This window comes from Peromyscus californicus, unplaced genomic scaffold (assembly GCF_007827085.1).
Source record: "Peromyscus californicus insignis strain IS unplaced genomic scaffold, ASM782708v3 Scaffold_4__1_contigs__length_199733344, whole genome shotgun sequence".
Lineage (NCBI taxonomy): Eukaryota > Metazoa > Chordata > Mammalia > Rodentia > Cricetidae > Peromyscus > Peromyscus californicus.
Window position 1 is genome coordinate 86057682 of NW_026294562.1, and position 19898 is coordinate 86077579.

Here is a 19898-nt window from a genome sequence, read left to right on the forward strand (position 1 = left end):
CAAAAAAACATTCGCACTTTATTTGGGTTCTAATGCTGTGTGTGTGTGTGTGTGTGTGTGTGTGTGTGTGTGTGTGTGTGTGTGTGTATGTGTGTGTGTGTGGCCTCCAGTTCATGAAGTAGTATATGTTGTCTGCCCAATGAGCCCCAGGGACCCACCTGTCTCTGCCTTTCTGGAATTAGAGGAGCCCTGCAATGTCCAGATTTATTTTCCTAATGTGGGTTCTGGAGAAAGCCCTTTACCTACTGATAAATACCTTCCTACCCACTACAATGTCTCTCTAACAAGAAAAATCTGAAGTCATAAAGACAATACCCTACAGCTCCTCTCACACCCCAAAGACCATGAATCAGGTAAGACTGATGGGGGCATTGCTGAAGACTAATGGAAGCCTTCCCTAAAGGTGTGTGGTATTGATGTCAAAAGTGTGCTTTGCACCACCACCCTGAAGCTCACAGAACCTTAACAGTGGCCACTACGTAGGGGCACTGCCCTCTCATAACATGCTTTCCAAAGCTATGGGGCACCCGCCATTCTTCCCATGGAGGTTCTGAAGAGCTGACTGAATGAAGTCCAGAGCAAAGGACATGGGATGGTCAAGTGCAGGGGAGAAGTTGGCTTCTGGTGCTCTGGACATGGAATGCTTGTCCACAGCTTTCCTGAGCAGAACAATTTGCTTTCTGGGAAAGGGTTGAGCAAGGAGAGGAGAGTTATCACTCAACAGTCCACCTCACAACCTACCCTGGGAATTATCTTATGACCCAGGGTAGACAGGGAGGCAGATACTTTCCAAAGTGGGACACATAACATCTGGGAATTCACAGAAATGGTTTTGGAGGATACCCAAAGGAGTGCTATAACTTTATTTTTGTAATTTAGAATTTACTCAATATGATGCAAATATATGTATAGAGATGTATTGTGTAGATACATATACACACCTGCATACACACAGGTATAGCTCTTCAATGTTGTGCTTTTACTAACACTACTGATGATGCAATGTCTTTAAACTTCGATCCCACTGGAACCTTGGATAGGCTCTTTGCCCTTGTGGGAAATAATTATTTCCCATGTGGAAGCCATGGGTCAACCTCAGATACTGTTGGATACTGTTCCCCAGGTGCTGTTTTTTTTTGTTGTTGTTTTGCTTTGTTTTAAGACAGAACCTCTCACTGGCCTGAAGCTTGTAATGTACTGGCTGCTTATGTATTAATGAGCTCCAACCCCATCACTAAAGGATGAACTGGTCCCCCTGTATAAGACAACCCTAAGTGTCTTCATGACCTTCGCAAATATCCTCTGAGCCTTAAAATTATGCCCAGACTGAGACCCACTAGCTTAGTATGGTTTTTAGAGTCGAGTGAATTTCATTAAGGAGAAAACAAACTGTTAGGTGACTTAATTTGACAGGTAAGATTCCCTAATAGAGACAATGAGTGGATTGTCTCTAGGTATACTCTAAAGGGCTGTGCAAAGAATGAGCAAAAGTGGAAGAGAGGACTCAGAATTTTTCTCCTCCTCAGAGACCTCCCATCTGTCCTGTTCTGCTATCCCTGGGACCTGCTCCTCCCTAGGGCAGTTATAGTGGTGTGCACCGTGAGACAGGAGGACAGACAAGCACAGAGAAACCCTGAGAATCCATTTCCCTGTAGTTTATGGGCTTCTTAGTAGTTAGGCCACCTTGAAGGTAGGTGGGTCTGTGACTCTCCTCTCACTCCTTGGGAAGACTCAAGCAGAGATGCTGATGAGTAGCCAGGATCTAGGGCTGGGGAAGGCAGGGGAAGGCAGGTGGTATTTGCCAGCATGCTGCAGAAATCCCCCCAAAGGCTGTTACTCATCCATAAAATGTTCAATACGTTTTACTGTGTCTGACACCTGGAACGTGCTCTCTCTGGGACTCCAAAGGGGGTCCAGCATGTCTTCCTTTTCTCTTTCCTGTCTAACCAAGCCATGGAGCTAAGGAGGCCATCCATTCAGAGACACATCACCTTCAATGCCGGTAGGAAGGGCTGCGGTGCTTTGGTATAAGAGTGAACACAAGTGCCCCATGAACCTCTGGTGTTCTGATTACTTCCTGTGACTCTCACTAGGACTCTCCCAGGTGGCATGTTTTTTTTTTTTTGGTTTTTCGAGACAGGGTTTCTCTGTGTAGCTTTGCGCCTTTCCTGGAACTCACTTGGTAGTCCAGGCTGGCCTTGAACTCACAGAGATCCGCCTGGCTCTGCCTCCCGAGTGCTGGGATTAAAGGCGTGCGCCACCACCGCCCGGCTTAGGTGGCATGTTTTAGATGGAAAAGGAATGACTTGGAGGGTAGACAGCCTCACCAATGCCACAAGGCTAGAAGACAGAATTGTATTCTACCTGGGTCTCAGTGGCTCTGGGCCAGGGACCCACAAAGAAGACATAAGGGCCAGGCCGTATCTTCCTTCTCTGGACCCATGGGTCATCTGCCCCACACGGAAACACCACTGTTATCTAGGTCATTCAGAATGTTCCAGTACCCAAGCAGACATAAGTGTAACTTCCTGCCCTGGGAGCTGGGTCTTGCTATTACAGTATCATTGAAGGCCCATTAAGGGAAAGCTGTTGTCTGCCAGCCAAAAGACTGGAATCTATCTCTCAGTAGAGACATGCTATTGTCTGATCCCTTAAGAGTCACCTTAAGCCACACTAAAGCAATAGGCGGAATAATTAGCCCTTTAATGAGATAATGTACTTTTTTCTTCCCAGATTTTCTGCCCCTTAGTGCAATCCCTACAAGCCACCAAGCAGTTCCTTTGGGTCTGCCCACCTTTCTCAGTCAAGACTCAGAACAATGTCTTTCCCTCTTTCTTCTCTGTTGTCTTGTTCTTTCAGGTACCACCCAGAGCCCCAACACTCTATCTCTGGTACTCTGGGTTTTTTCCACTCTTGGTCTGAAGCCTTTCCCCCACTGTGTGGCTGCTTGTCCATCATGTGGCTGACCTCTGTGCTGGCTTAACTCAAAAGGCATGGCCCTTTCTCTTCTCTGTTTCTCTCCTCAGGGCAGCTGCCAAGCTTCACAGCTTGTCTACCTGAGAGCTTTCTTATAAACTCTAATAAAATTGTTTCCAAGCTTCTATTTGAGTTCGTTCTTAAATTCTTTTTGTTAACAAAACTAATAATCCCAACAGGACCCCCAATTTCCCATGCAGCACTGGGTGACTCTAGCAGGATTCTCAACATTTCCAGTGATGTTGTGTACCAACCACCAAAAAACAGAGCAGTGGAACAGTGCCATCTATGAGCAGACATTCCCCTGTCTCCACTCTCCCTTTGCAGTCACCTGCTTGGGATCACCGGGTAGGGGATACCTTCAGTGACCTGTCTGTGTATATGTGAATGTATGCAGAATACCACACACATATGTACAATCAGCCAGTGTGCTTGCATCTGTCTGTGCACACCACGCATGCAAATGAGGCAGGAGGGCATCGTGATATGCCTGTCTGTCCCTTCTGTGTCCCACAGGGCTCAGAAGACTACCACAAAGCATTGGTCATGGAACCTCAAGGTAGAGATAATTGGCAAAGACCACCGGAGGCACTCACCTGGGTCTCTAGGGTGATCAGTGGACTCGGGTGTGGATCCTGTGGGGAGAAAGGAAAAAAAAACCACTCATAAATGGTGAGATGAGGCAAATCAACTTCCAACCTGAACACCCCTTTCAACCCAGTTTGATATCCCGGTCGGGTGGGGTCTGTCAGACTCTGTCTCCTCCATTCTCTGAGGATGCCAGAACTTGACCCAGTCTGCCCCCTGCTGAATCCCAGCACTCCTTTCCATATCTTAGGGATGAAAGAGGCCAGAGATTGTCCATAAGAAGACCACCAAAACAATGAGGTGCCAAGAAGGAGGGATGAGAGGAGGCTCAGTCCGTGAAGTGCTTGTCCACCAGCATGAGGACCCGAGTTAGAGCACTGGCATGAAAAGCTGGGAAGTGGGTGTGCACTTCCAACCTTAGAGCTGGAGCACAGTGACAGGCAGATTCCTGGGGATCACTGCTAGCCAGCCTAACCTATTTGGTGAGCTCAGGGCCAGTAAGACACCCTATCACACACACACACACACAAAAAAAAAAACGGTGCATGGCTCCTGAGGACTGATACCTGAGATTGTCCTCTGACACCCACACATTTGCACCAGCACACACACATGCACCATGCTCCCATAAGGTATCCATAAGAATGTGTACCCATGTGTGTGCATGCTCACGTGTGCACATGTGCACACACACACACACACACACCTATACACATGTATACACACATAAAAAAGAAAAAAGCACCTTTTCCATTCATCTCCAGTGTGTTCAATGCTCCCTGCCCCACCCCACATGAAAGAATTTGGATCCATAAGAGAATTAGACATAAATACAAAGTTCTGGTTCATAACAAGGTTGTAAGATTATGTCTAATCTTACAAGAATGAAAGACAGAAAAGGAGGAGCTGATTCCTGTGTGAGTAGCACACTCCAGCAGGCCAGGAAAGATCTTTTCAGGCCAGTGAAACATCCCATTCACTCAGTCTTGACAAAAGCCAATTGACTGGGGATGCTGGGTGGTAAAGTCTGGGGTCACTAAGCATGAATTCTGGGTTGGGGGAGGGACAGATGGAGGAGGCAAAGACTAATAGGAGGTGATGGCATTTCTTCCCCCAGCGGTTTCCGAGGAAAACAGGAAACCCAGCACGTAAAGGCTATTTTTGTCTACACCATATCTGCTTGGAACTTAACTATCCTATGTGTTCATGATTCTGGGAAAACCACCTTTGGCCACCTCTACAGAGAATGGCCATGCTTGTAAGGCCCTGGGTAGAAATCCAGTTTGAAGTTTGGCTCTATCAAAGCAGATTTTCCAATACAGGCTTCTAGGAAGCCATGCAAATTAGCACCAGGGTACCCTTCTTTAAGTACTATGAATAAAGGGAGAGTAAAGAAAAACTGTAGAAAAACTGTAACATTCTAAACTGTTGGAGAGGAAGGACCGTTTGTTTTCTGAGACAGAGAGAGAGAGAGAGAGAGAGAGGAGAGAAATAGGATTAAACATAGGGCCTCATATGTGCTACCACCCCTCTCTTTGTATTTTGAGGTAGGATCTCAGTAAATTGCTTGGGCTGGCTTTCTGGTACTCACTGTATCCCAGGCTGGTCTTGAACTTGTATTCCTCTTGCCTCAGTTTCCTAAATTGCTAGGCTCACAGGCTTTCATCATCAGGTCTGATTCCACTTGCTTCCTTTAAACATGTCTTATATTGTTTTAATATTTTCTGAGATAAGGTCTTTCTGCGTAGCCCAAGCTGGCCTGATACTTGCCATGTAGCACAGGCTCAACTCAAACCTATGACCATTATTTTACTGGGATTACAGGAACACACTACCAGACCACCCCACTTGCTTTCTTGATTCCTCTTTGGCAATTATCTTCCTCGTGGCACATTTGAGGCATAGTCTCAGGCACATTTTGACCTCTGGACTTTCTGTGAAGGTGAAGAATTCGTCTTCCCCCAATTCTGGGTTTTGAGTCCAAGTTCCAGCACTTCCCTGGCACAGCTCAGGGTTGTTGCCAAGGAGACACCTCACTCCTGCTAGTTTTCATACCAGCGGCGCCCAGCTAGTCTTTGCACCCAGGAAAACTCTAAGGGAAGCTTTTCCTTCACGCTACCACATTGCTAAGCTGACCCACAAGGAACCAATGGGGAGCCTTGGAGAAACAGCTCAGGCTTCCCACCACAGCCTCTCCTGCCCTTTTCCCAGAATAGCATTCAGCTATGACCCACCAGTACTCAATGTGTACTGAGCTACTTAGGGTGCAGGACCCAGCCTCACTATTCCACCTAACCTTACAGAGGTCCCTCTAGCCTTAGTATTTGTATGATCAATGATATGCAATACTGGAGAGCTGAGCCTGGCTCCCTGTGGAGCAGTCATACAGGGCAGGACCCAGCTTACTCTTCCAGAGACAGATCCATCCTCCCCATCTGTGTCTGGCAGCAGACCCAGGGAGCAGCAGACCCCGGGAGCAGCAGACCCTGTGTAGCAGACTCTGTTTGACCTGAGCCTGAGCCTGCTTATCTGTTCTAACTGTTCCTCTGCCTATATTCATTGAGATTTGAGTCAGGAGCGAAGGAGCCATTGCTCAGTCTCAAAATTAGCCACCTTCTCCAAAGCCAAATTCTAGCTAGTGCTGCACGGGGCATTGGGTGAATGCCCAGATTAATTAAGTTGTGCTTCACGGCCCATTTGGCTATTGCGTGGGGCTTATGCTTCGTTGCTCAGAATCCCAAGACAGCGAAGAAAGGGGGAATGCCATCCTGAACCCCTAAGAACAACTTCACTGGGAAAGACCTTCCTTGGAAAGCCAAGGAAAATCTCTGCCAACTATGTGGATGATACCAAGTGACTGGTCCCTTGACACAGCACAGCATCTACTCTTTATCTGAAGTTCCAAAATCACAGACCCTGTCACACACAGTCAGGAGTCCAAGGTTTATTTCAAAAGCTTCTGGGAGAGGGAGCACAAAGGGTCCTTATTTAGCATCTTAATTAACTGGCCAGGAAGAGGATGAAGCACTCACAAGGGGCCTGTGTCATTAACACACTGCTGTTCTCATGCCAACCACACTTCCTTCTCCTCCCCTGGATGCACACTGGAAATGTGAGACTCTCCCTAAGCAGCTTGGTCCTGAGGACTCAAGGTATGACTGCATATCTGTGAGGTCTCACTCACAGTAACAACCTCCTTAATTGGAAAGGCTAACGAAGTGGAACTGGGTCAATGATGCCGTCTGCCTAATCCATCGTGTCTGTCTAAATTGGGACTCTTAGGTTTACAGTAGAGTAAATTCCTGTCTGTCAAAGAGAAGGCTTCAGGAGACCAAAGGGGAATTTGCAACGTGCTTGCTGGATCCAGTGGAGTGCTTCTGGAATTGTAATGAGGATGTCAGGACCACAGAACCTCCTATGCTAAGGGAAGCCCTTATGGAACCTACTGCAGTGAGAAGTTGGAGAGGGCAACTGGGACATGGGGGAGAGTGAATTAGTGACCCTCATTCCTTACTGCTCCCTGGAGTCACACTCTGTGGTTGTGGGACTTTGGGGTGCATTGCAGCATGCTTCCCTACCTCTTCAGCTTGGCCATGGTCACTTCACTTGACACACTGGAAGTTTATCAGAACACGACATACACAGAAGTACAAGATATGCTTGAATGTGAACTTCTGTGGTTTTGTCATCTCAAGGAGAGTACGGCTCAGGTGGCCAACTGGTGCAAGGAAGCAGAGAACCATGTGGAGAGAAAAGGAATCAACGTGAAGCTTAGACTAAGCCTAACCTAGATCAATGGATCTCCAACCAACAGAAAGTATGGAGAAAATACAGGCCTGCTGTTTTCATTCACTGAGTTTGGGGTAATTTGTTACACAGTATGACTGTGGTCATATCTAACTGATACACTTTTGAAATACTGACCTTGAAAGAACTAAAAAGTTGGGTCATAAACCCCCACAACCCTGGAACTCACTTTTCTTAAGTCTACAAATGCATTCAAAGGAAAAAAACTGAAATAACTATAACGAACAGTTATCATTTATCAGGGTTAGACTCTCTGCTAGCTGCACCATGACATGAAGCAGGATGGGCTTGGCCATGAGGATCCTGCAAGGCCTCTGGTTTGCCTTCTGCATCCTACAGGATTTTTCAGAAGGAGTCGTTAGAGGCCAATAACCACTCAAGGAGAGGACCACTAAGGATTCTCTTTCCCAGGAGCACATAGCTTCCATTCCCTGGGTTTATTAACTTTACCACTTAATCAAGGCTTAGAACAGCCAAGCACTACAATGTGAACATTTCCTGTTCATAATGCTTGGGACCAGAAGTGATGATGGAATTTTGAGCATCCGCAGTTGTGACATGAACAGACCTGATGTTGTTTTCGGATTTCAGAGCACTGTAGGCTTGGAAGGCAGGGGATGCTCACATGCAACAGAAGCTGATATTTGGTGAACTCTTTCCATGTTCCAGGTCCTGGACTTGCCTCCTATGCAGTCATTATCTCATTTTCCCCTGTAACAGTCCTCAGATGATAAGCCAGAGAAGCTAGAACAACCTGTTCAAGGTCACACAGGAGAGTGCCCAGCCACAGATGGTCCTCTTTCTCTTATAGCAACTCATAGAGAATATAGCCCAACTTGGGAAAAGCCACCTTGCACTTTGGCTCATGTCTACCAGAGACATACATTCAGCAATAAGCCATACCATCTCAATGAACACCAGACCTCCCTTTCCCCCTCATACACACTTTAGCATCTGTATACATGTTGTTTTAAGATCGTAGATACCATTGAGAGAAATGACCACAGGTACCATGACAGAAAATGAAGCCCGATCTCTGCCGCAGAGGGAACTTGAGGAGTTAGCCAGATCAGGCCACATGCACTTACTGAGTTCTATGCCAGCAGCTTGCGCTGTGCCACCCAGACACCACAAAGAAGCCAGGCATGAGTCAGAGAGATTCCTTGTACCCTTGCCTCTGGCTAACTGTTTAATCAGAGGAGAGTCGGATTGCAGTCTTAGAGAAATGAAACTCATCTGCCCATCACAAGTCTTGTTCATAAGAACAGGAAGCTGAACTCAAACATTGTCTACTCCATGGAGACCAAAGGATAGATTCTAACAAGAAATTAAACTTCAGGAGAGAAAGTAGGGAGGAGGAAGGTGTGCCTTAAAACCCCAGGAATCACCAGGCATTTCTGGGTTTTTGGTTTTGTTCTATGGACATCACAGGCAGTTTGTTATTGGATATTAGGCAATGGCTTGGGGTGGAGGTGACAATGACTCATGTCTTCCACATAAGACCTATGAAGTCAATGGGCCCTTACAGTACACTCTGTGTCTCAGCCATTCCCATGAGATGTGTCTGAAGACTAGCTTGGCTTGCTCTCAGTATGAACCCTATGATTGTGGGTAGAACTGAAAAACTTCCACCATGGAGATATGCTTTAACTGGGGGCAGAGCTCAGCTGGTACAGTGCTTACCATCATGCACAAGGCTATCGGTTTGACTGTCAGCACCATATAGCCTGGGTGTGAAGTTACATGCCTACATTCCCAGCATGTGAAAACTAGAGGAAGATTGAAAGTTAGTTCAAGGTCAACCTCGGATATATAGTGAGTTCAAGGCCAGCCTGAGCTACATAGAACCTTGTCTAAAAAAAAAAAAAAAAAAAAAAAAAAAAAGTGGCTTGGCTTTAGTTATCCAGCACCAGGGACCTGTGCAGATCCTGGAGCTCTTCCTGAGATCACAGATAGAGAAGGAGGAAAAGCTTCTCCCACAAACACCCAACACTCCAGAAACACAGGCTTGCCAGAAGCCACCAGGTGGAAGTTGAGTTTGGACACAGGTCAGAAGCCCTCTGTGTCACTCTCTTCATTGCTGTGACAAAATGCCCACAGAAGCAAAGGAGAGAGGAAGCTTTCTCCTGGCTCAGGGTGGTCTGTGAGAACACAGGGATGGCACGGTGGAGTTCATGGGATCTTGGTGGACTTATGAGAATCAGGGTAAGATATAAGCCTCACATGCTGCTCCCCTGCCCCACAATCTACTTCTTTCAGCTAGGCTTTGCCTCCAGAAGGTTCCACAGCCCCACAAAACAGTTCCACCCCTGGGAATCAAGTCTTCCAACATATGAGGGTGTGGAGGATATTTCACTTCCAAATCAAAATGCATTCAAAGGACACTTTAGTTATATGGACACAAGTCAGAGCCTGGCACAGGGCAAAGGGTGCTCAGGGGAAGAGAGGGAAGGTCAGAGGTCAGATCTGAGTTCAAATCATGCCTAACCACTCTATTAGTTTGCTTTATTTGCCACAGCAACACATGGACTGGTCAATACAAACATCATACGTTCATTTCCTCACTGTTCTAGGGTCTGAAGCCTTGCTGTGGGATGTCATTCTGTAGACTGTGAATGTGTGTTGCTCTGATTGGTTGATAAATAAAACGCTAATTGGCCAGTAGCCAGATAGGAAGTATAGGCAGTGTGAGCAGGCAAGGAGGATTCTGGGAAGAGGAAGGGCTGAGTCAGGAGTCACCATCCAGACACAGAGGAAGCAAGATGTCAAGGCAGAACTGAGAAAAGGTAGCAAGCCATGTGGCTACACATAGATAAGAATTATGGATTAATTTAAGTGTAAGAGCTAGTCAGTTATAAGCCTGAGCTAATGGCTGAGCAGTTATAATTAATACAAGCTTTTGAGTGATTATTTTATAAGCAGACCACAGAGAAACCTTCCTACTACAAAGCCCTAAGTCAAGGTGGTTTGCTTTGAAGGATTCTCTGCTCACTTACAGAGGCCCCTTTTTCCTACCCTTGCATGTGGCTTTTGTTCTAATGCTTCTCTGGTGCTTGCAACCAAATATCTTCTTCATGCAATGACAGCACATCAGACCTGCCATGATGATGTCATTTAATCTTTTTAAAGAACCTAGCTCCAAGTGCAGTAACATTGGGAGTTACTGGGGGTTAGAGCCTCCATGAGGAATGCTGAATAGACTCCATTCAAACTACACCAAACAGGAGACAGTGACCTCAGAACATAAGACACTAGCTTCCCCCATAGTTGTTGTGAATGTGGAACAGAACTTCTTGTGTGGGACACATGGAGGTATTCCTAATAAACATCCTGGCCAAACAGGTACAAAGCTAGAGTGACCTGGGCAGACGTAGAAATTCATTGTCCTAATCTCTGAGAGTAGGAAATAGCTGACATCATCAGTCTTCCAGAGCATTCCATTAAAACAGAGCCTTAAAATATGTGCATGCTCTGAATCCCAGAATTCACTTGGATCTGTGAGTTTAAGGTTGGCTTGTTCTACATAGAGAGTTCTAGGCTGGCTGGGGCTACCCAGTGAGACCCCATCTGGAAAAAATGCTTATGGGTTCAAAATAATCTTTATTTTATTTAATGAACATGTAGATATATCCCTGGATATGCAACTCTAATAAGCCATAATTCCTCTGAAATGCAAGTTACTGTAGACACTGACTAACCGACTCCATCTCAGTAAGGAATGCACAAAAGTCACTAAGTCATTTCAAGTGCTCTCTGTGTGCCAAACAGGTACACAAGCTGGAGCCCTGCCCAGGGAGGTATCTGCTCCCCTGTAATAAATATTCATGGTAGGGGGATAGTCTGTTCACAAACAGTGCTCTGAAGGGTAGGAACCAGCACTAGAGAATTGGTTTCTCTAATGCCAGCTGTGGATCCTTTAACTTGTATTTCCCAAGGTAGGCACTCACTTAAAGGTATTCTAAGGAAGGGTTCAAAGGACCTACTTTTTTATTGAATGCCCTTGGGCCATTCTCCCTAAAGGGATCCTGAGTGTCTCTGTCCTGTATTAGGGAGATACAAGAGGAGGGAGAGACATGACAGGTGAAGTGGCAAAGGGTGGACCTTGCATCTCCACTCAGCTGGCCACTGAGTGTCTTCTGCACATATGATTCCTAATACTTCTGATGTTGGTGGCATCTGCATCCTGAGGAATTTGCTGCAATACTCTAGCCATTTATTTCTTCCTTATTAGAAGGATAAGGTGTCTCTCCTGCCCCATGGTGACTACCTACCGCTGTCCTCTTTTGAATGCTCCCACTCTAAGGGTATGTAGTTTCTTCTTACTTCTTTCTGAAGCCCTAAACACAGCAATCAATGCCACATAATGGTAGCTTCTCTCCAAGTCTCCATGGGATTTCCCTGGTGAATTCTTTCACCTATGTGGCCCCTGAGATGAAGGCAAGGCACAAGGCTGCCAAGTGGTACTGAGTGATGAGGAAGAGATGTCAAAGACACGGAACTCTCCCTGTCACCTCAGTGAGGTGTGTTCCAGTTTGGCTACAGGCCAGAATCACATAGACCACACCTTGCTGCAAAGTGATAACTCACATTCAATTAGGGATGGAGGTGAGAAACCAGAAACCCCAAAGAGAGGGGAAGGGCCACAACAGTGCTTTCCAGTGACACACACAGGCTACCGCCACAGGGCACATTTGTCTTCCTCTTGCTATCTTCCAAGTTTAAAAAATTTTAAGCATGTATAGGTCTCCTTCGCGTTCAACATTCTTTCCATCTATTTTATTCCAATGACCTATACTGTGAAGGTCAAGCTGGCAGAGCTGGGAGTTCATCACCCACAGCCTTGGACAATATGACAGAGTACAGCCTCATGGGAACTCAGTCACCATCATAATGCCTCCATCCTTCAGTGTGTGGACCCTGGAACATGAATGGTTAACAAAACTATCTACCACTGGTATGTACAATTTTGCTGTTTGTGCCTGAGAGGGTTTATTATTCCTTAAGAAAATGTGGACTGGGGATGGCACACAGTGAAATGTTCGCTGTCCAAGCATGAGGACCTGAGCATGGATCCCCAGCACCCATGTAAGCGCCAGAAGCATCACATATGCCAGTGATCCCCTCTCTGGGGAGGCAGAGGCAGGAGGATTCTAGAGCTATTAGAGGTATCCACGTTAGCCAGTCTAACCAAATCAGTGAGTTCTAGGTTCAACAGGGAATCTTGACTTGGAACAGAAGGTGGCGGCTGGGGAGATAGATCCAGTGGCAAAGGGCTTGCTGGACAAAGGTGGGGCTTTCCAGCACTCACCTAAAAGCCAGCTGTGGCAGTGAGCACCTGTAACCCTAGCAGTGGGGTAGGGACAGTTGGCTCTCAGGGGTTGCCTGGCAGCCAGTCTAGCCAGCATGGTTCAGTGAGATACTCTGCACCAAAAACCTAAGGTGGAGAAATGAGGAGGACACCTTCTGGCAGCTTCCAGTCCTGGGCACATACCTTCATGAACAATTGCTCACACACACACACACACACACACACACACACACACACACACACACTCACTCACCACACCACAACAAAAAAATAAGGTCATATGTCTGGCCACTGCTGACAGTAATCAGAACATGAGGGAGCACTAGGACCCTCCTGACTGTAAGGCCCTGTGCTAAGCAGGCCACTGAAATTTCATGTCTGGGAGGTGACATTAAAAGCCCATTTAACAGATGGTGAAACTGATTCTTGGAGAAGCAATTTGCCCAGCATGGACCATTAGTGGGTATCTCTTATGGTTTGGTTCTGAAGTGACTCTCCAAAAGGCTCATATAGTGAAGGGTTGGTCCCTAGCTGGCAACATGATTTGGAGAATATTTGGAAAAGAAATATAGGTGATTCCTAGCTAAAAGAAGGAGTAGGTCATGGAGAAAGCATCTCCTTAGAGATAGTTCCTGTTCTCTCTGTCTCTCTCTGTCTCTTGCTCTGTCTCTCTCTCTGTCTCTATCTCTATCTCTATCTCTCTCCTCCCTTCTTACCTACCCCAACCCTCCCTGTATACCATTAGGTGAACCCCACCATGCTCCCACCGCCATGATACCCTGCCTTAGCATGATCGCAGAATCAACAGACAGAGAACTGTGGATGGATCCTGTGAAACCATGAACCATAATAAAACCATTCTCTCTTCTCTTATTCTCCAGAGGATTTTAGTCTCAGCCGTGGAAAAGCAGCTGATGCAATGTCAGAGGGCCCAGTGCCATGGATGTCCTTGTTGACCACTATGTGACAAGTGTCCTCAGTGGCTCAACCACGTGATCAATGGGAATCACTAGCCACATCTCACAGTTTAATGGTCAGTACCTACTAGAAACCTACAAGGACTAGAGGATTGGATCACAGGTTCCTAGTGCCATATCTCCCCATTTCCTCACTATGGGTCTTTGAGTTGATGATTGTGACAGTTAGTTAAACAACAGGGACTGAGGGTCCAGTCAGAAAAAATGTTTGCCCCACAAGCATAAAACCCTGAGTTCATTCCCCAGTGCCATGTTAAACCCTGGGGAAGTGGGTACAGGAGGATCCCTAGGGCTTACTGGCCAGCCAGTATAGTCTACAAAGAGCTCCCGGTCTCTGAGAGAGATCCTGTCCCCAAACATAAGGTAAGTGGGTCCTGAGGGACAGCACTTGAGGTCTACCTATGGCTTCCATGTGCATACTCACTCATGTGACGGGGCATACACACACAAAAACACACCTCTGCACACTCAAGAACAACAATAATAATGACGGCAACAACTATCTCTCATCCTTTCTGTGAAAACGGACTGAGATGGTGTCCCAGAGCCTGATTCAGCTTGAACCCAGCACTGGAAAGTCTCAGTGTTAGTTTTTCTCTGAGGATAATCACTGCCACTTTACAAGGCCCTTCATTTTAAATTAAGAATCACTTTAGAACACAAAGAGGCTCCACCATGTACCACGCTCAGCCTCTGCCCATTGCCACCCAGACAAGACCTCCCTCCTGGGCTTCTGGATGTGGCTATCAGTCACACATCTGCCGAGGGCTAGAAACACAAAACTACGTGTCCAGATTAGTTCAGTCATCGGCATCTGCTGGGCACCTACCAATTCTGAGTTCACTTCCTGGGATGACCAAGATGGCTGTAGCCATCCTGGAACCAGTGTTATCGAGTGTCACCATGCCATCATTTACTACCTGGTGTTTCAGTGACACTATGCTGCATTCTGTGGCTTTGGGGATGGGTAGGTAAGGGCTTTGTTCCACAGGGAAACAGTTTGGATTTGAGTCCCAGATGTGAGATTAAGAACAAAAGAAAAGAACTTAGAGATGCAGGTGTGCAGCTGCATCTCTCGGTGGCATCTACGAGGGCGTGTGTGTACGTGTATGTGTACATATATGGTTTTTGAGACGGCATCTCATGGAGCCTAGGCTGGTCTCAAACGTGTTATATAGCCAAGGATGACCTTGACCGTCTGATTCTCCAGCTCCAGCTCCCTGGCATTACAGGGAAGTGCACTATGCCTGCTTTGTGCAGGGCTGTGGATTGAACCCAGGGCTTCATATGTGTTAGGTTAGGTAAGCACTCTACTAAGAGAGCCATGGCCCCAGTCCACTAGGAGGATATTGCTCAGCAATGACATGGCTTCAGATTCTCAGCATGGCAAATGAGCAGACATTATAGACATACTATATCTTTCCTGTGAGATTGGCTTAGTGATTGCTGACCTCAATCTAGCCCCCTGCTTTCTGGTGAGTCATGTGAAAGCCAGGAGAGAAATGCGTTTCCTAAGGGCTACCTCCAGTCTGAATCAAAATTCAGTATGGCTGGGAATGTAGCCAGTGGTAGATCATTCGCCTAGCATGTGATCTGTGGGTTTGATCCCCAACACTGCCAAAATCTAAGCCTGGAATCCAAGTTTCTAGACGTTACATTAGACTCATCCTGTTTTGCCAAAACAAATTTCTCAGCCTTCCCAGGCTCCCCTCCTTTTCTTTTCTGCTCTTCCAATACCAGAACATATTTTGTACCAAAGACATCACATCCCAGCTCTGGAAGAATGATTCAGCTCTGCTTCATGGGTGGAATGTTTCCAAGGGACCACACACAGAAATGCCAACACAAGCCATGGAGAGAAAAAAAAACAATTCTGAGGGCAGGGAGGAAAGAGCTCTGAGCTCCAGGCTCCGGGATGGACAGGAGGATTCTCTTTGGGCTGGAAGAACTGCTGAAAATAAGTGGTTACTCTGAGAGCCTGACGAGACAGATGGTCTTTTACATTTAGAGTCCACGTGGGGATCAGGACACCTCAGCAGAGGGAGGTCCAACATGCCTTCCTGAACCCCTCTTCCATTTCTCTGTGACACTTGGTGTTGTCAATGATGATGATGGTGGTTATTTTAATTTTCAGTGCTGTCCATGTAATTCAGGACCTGGTGTATGCTAGGCTAATTCAGGACCTGGTGTATTATGCTAGTGGATGACTTCTCCAACTGGGACTTCTCATCCTAGCCCCAGCTTCACTGGAGCAACCCTGGCACTGTGATGGCCATCTTCACAGCTGTCATTCACTGGTCCTTAAAAGGCACCACAACCAGCAAGTGACAACAATAAAAAGATAAGCATTGTTTTATTATACCTTCAATCCACTCTCACAGAACAATTGTGATACACGATATTCATCATGGGGCTGAGGATGTGGCTTGGTGCGTAGAACACTTACTTAGCATGTATCTCTAGCACTGCATAAAACAAGGGCATGCTGAAACACACCTGTAATCCTAACAGTCAGGAGACACCTGAAGGAGGGTCAGAAGTTCAAGGTCATCCTTAGCTACACAGCAAGTTTGAGGCTGAACTGGGCTATGTACTTGCCACTAAGACAGACAGACAGACATATGGAAAACAAAATGCCCCTGAAGTCTAGAGACATGAGCAATTATCTGTATTTCTACTATGAGGAGGTGTTTTGTGACATCATGTGTTTATTGGTTTCTACACTACAGATATTCTGGGGTATTGTTCCTAATTTAAAGAGGTAAAAATATGGCTCAGACAGACAAGAGACTTGCTCAAAAACCAGAAAGCCAGACTGGTTTAACCTTACTATCATCACAGTCATTTGAAAATCAACAATGAAAAAGGAACCAGAGCACTTGGGTGTGGTGTGCTTTGACCCATGTGACCAGCAAAGCATTTTTAAAAAGTAGTTGCAGGCATTTCAATGTTGGATGACATCTCTGCATCTGAATGGATGCCTTTTGTTGAGATGTCAGCAGATGTGGCAAAGGCAGGCAGGACTCAGGGCCACAGCAAGAACCACATGGCTACGGCCGCTTGGAGTTGGACAAGAACTCTGCTGTACAGGCAGTCCGGTCAAACAACCTGGGTCTGAAAAGCACGTAAGCATGTGACTCCACAACCTTCAGGGTCCAAGCTTTATCTTACATAATTCCATAGGACCAAAGATCTTTCCATAATGCCTGTGGACAACTTCTCCAATATGCCTCAACCTCACCCCAGCCCCAGGAAGGATACAGTGCCAAGACTTCACAGGGGAAACAAGATTCTAAGGAGAGAAACATGCTGAGCATGGTGACGAGTGAATGATAAACCTCTACACTGAGAGCTTCATGCTATGTTGGTGTGTGTGTGTGTGTGTGAGGGGGGTGTTGCTTGTGCATATGTTTGTGTGCACATTTCTGTGTGGATTTGCATGCATGAAGGCTAGAGGTTGGCATCCCAATTGCTGTCACTGAACCTGGAGCTCACCCATTGAGCTAGACTGGCTAGCCAACACGTCCCAGGGATCCTCTTGTCTCCATCTCAGTGTTGTGACAACAGATGTCTCTCTATGCCCTGGGCTTTTGACAAGATGCTGGGGATGTGAACTCAGGCCTTTACATTTGTGCCGTAAGCACTGTATCAATGGAACCGTCTCCCCTGCCTCATGGTCTTGTCTCATGGGGACTGTGAGTTGGAGGGAGGAGGGGACTGTGTGTCAGGAGGGGAGGAGGGCTGTGGGTCAGGAAGGAGGCAGCAGGCAGGAGTAGGCAGAACCGGAAGCTCCTGGTGTTCTCTGTTGGCTAGTTTCCTGCAGCCGCCTCTGCAGCTGCCTGCAGACTGTGGGGCTGTTTTCCTCTGAGCACTGGAAGGAAGTGCTCTCATCACCCACGACAACAGACTTGGCCCAAGGAGCCAAAAAACGTGCACAAGCCCCCAGAGGCAGGAAGATCGAAGAAAGCCCAGTCTGAGACAGCATGCTGCTCACTGCTCACAAAGCTCCAGCTGGGAGAAAGGGACAGGACAAGGCTAGAGGAAGGGAAGGGGGTACAGGACACCCCAATGTACAATGAGCTCCTTTCTCCAGTGAATAAGCAACTCTCCTCAACTCTGTCTCAATGGCTTTGTTTCTGAAACGACCAATTCTACACCCAGAAAGCCCAACTTGTCAGACCTCCTGCCAAGGTCAAGCAAGAGCCTGAGATCCCCAGGCAAGTTGATAATTGACACCCAGGGGACAACTTCTGTGCTAATTCCTGTTGGGCTGAGCCAAAGCCCACAATGATTCTCTTTATTTCTAGGCTTCTCTGCCCTGGATGGGAGGGGGACGCTAGCTCACATGCGTGCCATGCTTGGCATTTCTACAGGCTCCATTCAGGGAACGAAGTGCTTCCTTCCCAAGAACTTCATTGAGCCATCTGCAGGGGAGGGTGAGGAAGAATGGGAGACACAGACCCTAGTTAAAGTCCGAGTTCTCCAATGGCATTCATTCCCTACACAGTGGGAATCATCCTCAGTGCCCCAGAGCCTCTGTGGGGAGGACACTGTGGGACTCTGACTACCAGAGATTTTGCAGAAGGAGCAAATGAACTGGGACCAGTGAACCTCATTCAGCTCAGAAGGGCTTTGATCAGCCTGTATGATGCTTTAAGAATAAAAGAGTGACACTGAATGCCAACTTTCACACAAAGATGCAAAATTCCCAGGTTTCTTGGGAGAACTGAAGATCTCATAGCACACATCTAGCACCTCCCAAAGGCACTGCCCACTGAACAGCAACCTCCCCTTTGGGAAGAAGCATGGGCCCGACAATTTGCCAAGGCACCTGGGCCAACACAAGTTCTTCACTTGGGATGATCCTGTGTGGTAAGAATGGGGTTCTGTGGAAGTGTGAACTAGGGTCCATAATTTCTGGCTTAGTGGGTTCTGAGTCATGCCTAGTAGTTCCAGAAGGAGAAACTGGGCTTCGAGAAAAGCTGGAAACAATGGAACATGAGCTGGCCATTAAGCAAACTTGACTTACAATGTCCAAGGATGATACAGCCTAAGAAAAGCATGTGACGATATATCCAGGAATACGTGGTTAAAAGTCATCTATGCAGCCAGAGAAGGAACAGGATCCCATGGCTGCTTTCTCACTCTGATCCAAACATCCATACTTCAGAGACACTGTAGATTCAGCTCCAAATGGCACCAAGAAAGTAATCATTGAAATAAAGCCAGCCATACAAACTTTTTGGATGCTTCATGAATACAGAAGTTATGTTCACAAGACACTACATGAACTGTACAATAGCATTTTGTCCAAAAGCAGGCACACAATGTAATTAGAATCAGTTGATAAAAATGCTAATGACGGCCAGAGTTGTTGGTGTTCACAAACTTGCCTAATGGGAGGTGGCCACAGTTCTTCAATGTGAAAAATGCACAGTACCTGCAAAGTGCAATGAAGCAATAACATGAGGTGTGTTAGTACTATTTAGATAACTTGTCCCATTTCCCCAAGACTAAGGACTGCCCCATTTATTTGGATGCTTAATGGGGTCAACTTGGGACTGGTCCATAGAACACCCTGGGTAGATACTTGCTGACTCTAAATCCAGGGTATCTCAACCTTTGCTAAGTTGTAATCTAATAGGCAGATGGGAGACAGATGCTCAAAGCTCCACATGAATGATGGGATATTCCCTGACTGTAAAGTGAGGGACAACCTCCCCACAAAGAAAAATATGTGTAGAAATGACAGTGTATAAGTGATCAGTTGATGTCTATATTAAGATAAAGCAGAAAGGACACTGTTTATGTGATTGCTGGGGTAGCTGGTGAGCTAGGCTCTACTGGGACTATATTTTATGTGTAGCTGTTATAAATCAAAAGTATGTTCCCAAAGCTGGGGGGGGGGGTGTATTTCAGTGGGAGAGCACATCTTAGCATGCACAGGTTTAGTGTTCAGCATCACACACACACACAAAAAAATACAGGTATGTATCTTCCATCCTAGAAACTAGGAAAAAAATCTCCACATTGTCTGCCTAGTGTCTCAAATTTTTCAAAATTTACTGAATCACCACACTCCTGGTACTAGTATTCAGTGTTTTAGGTATAAAGTTGGAGAAAGACTGGCTTCATGTTCCCCCAAGCTGACTTTGATCTCTGAGCTAGAACAGAAGCAGGAATGAATAAGAGGAAAATCATTCCATATTCCATTTCCATACTTTGCATTTATAATCATTCAT

At 46.5% G+C, this 19898-nt stretch overlaps 1 protein-coding gene across 1 annotated transcript in view; it reads right to left on the bottom strand.

Moving 5' to 3' along the window:
- Xylt1 (xylosyltransferase 1) overlaps positions 1–19898 on the bottom strand; it is a 300160-nt gene that overhangs the window by 201275 nt on the left and 78987 nt on the right. The window contains exon 2 of the mRNA XM_052714005.1: positions 3573–3611. Within this exon, the coding sequence (XP_052569965.1) occupies positions 3573–3611 (39 nt within the window). The remainder of the gene's footprint in view (positions 1–3572; positions 3612–19898) is intronic.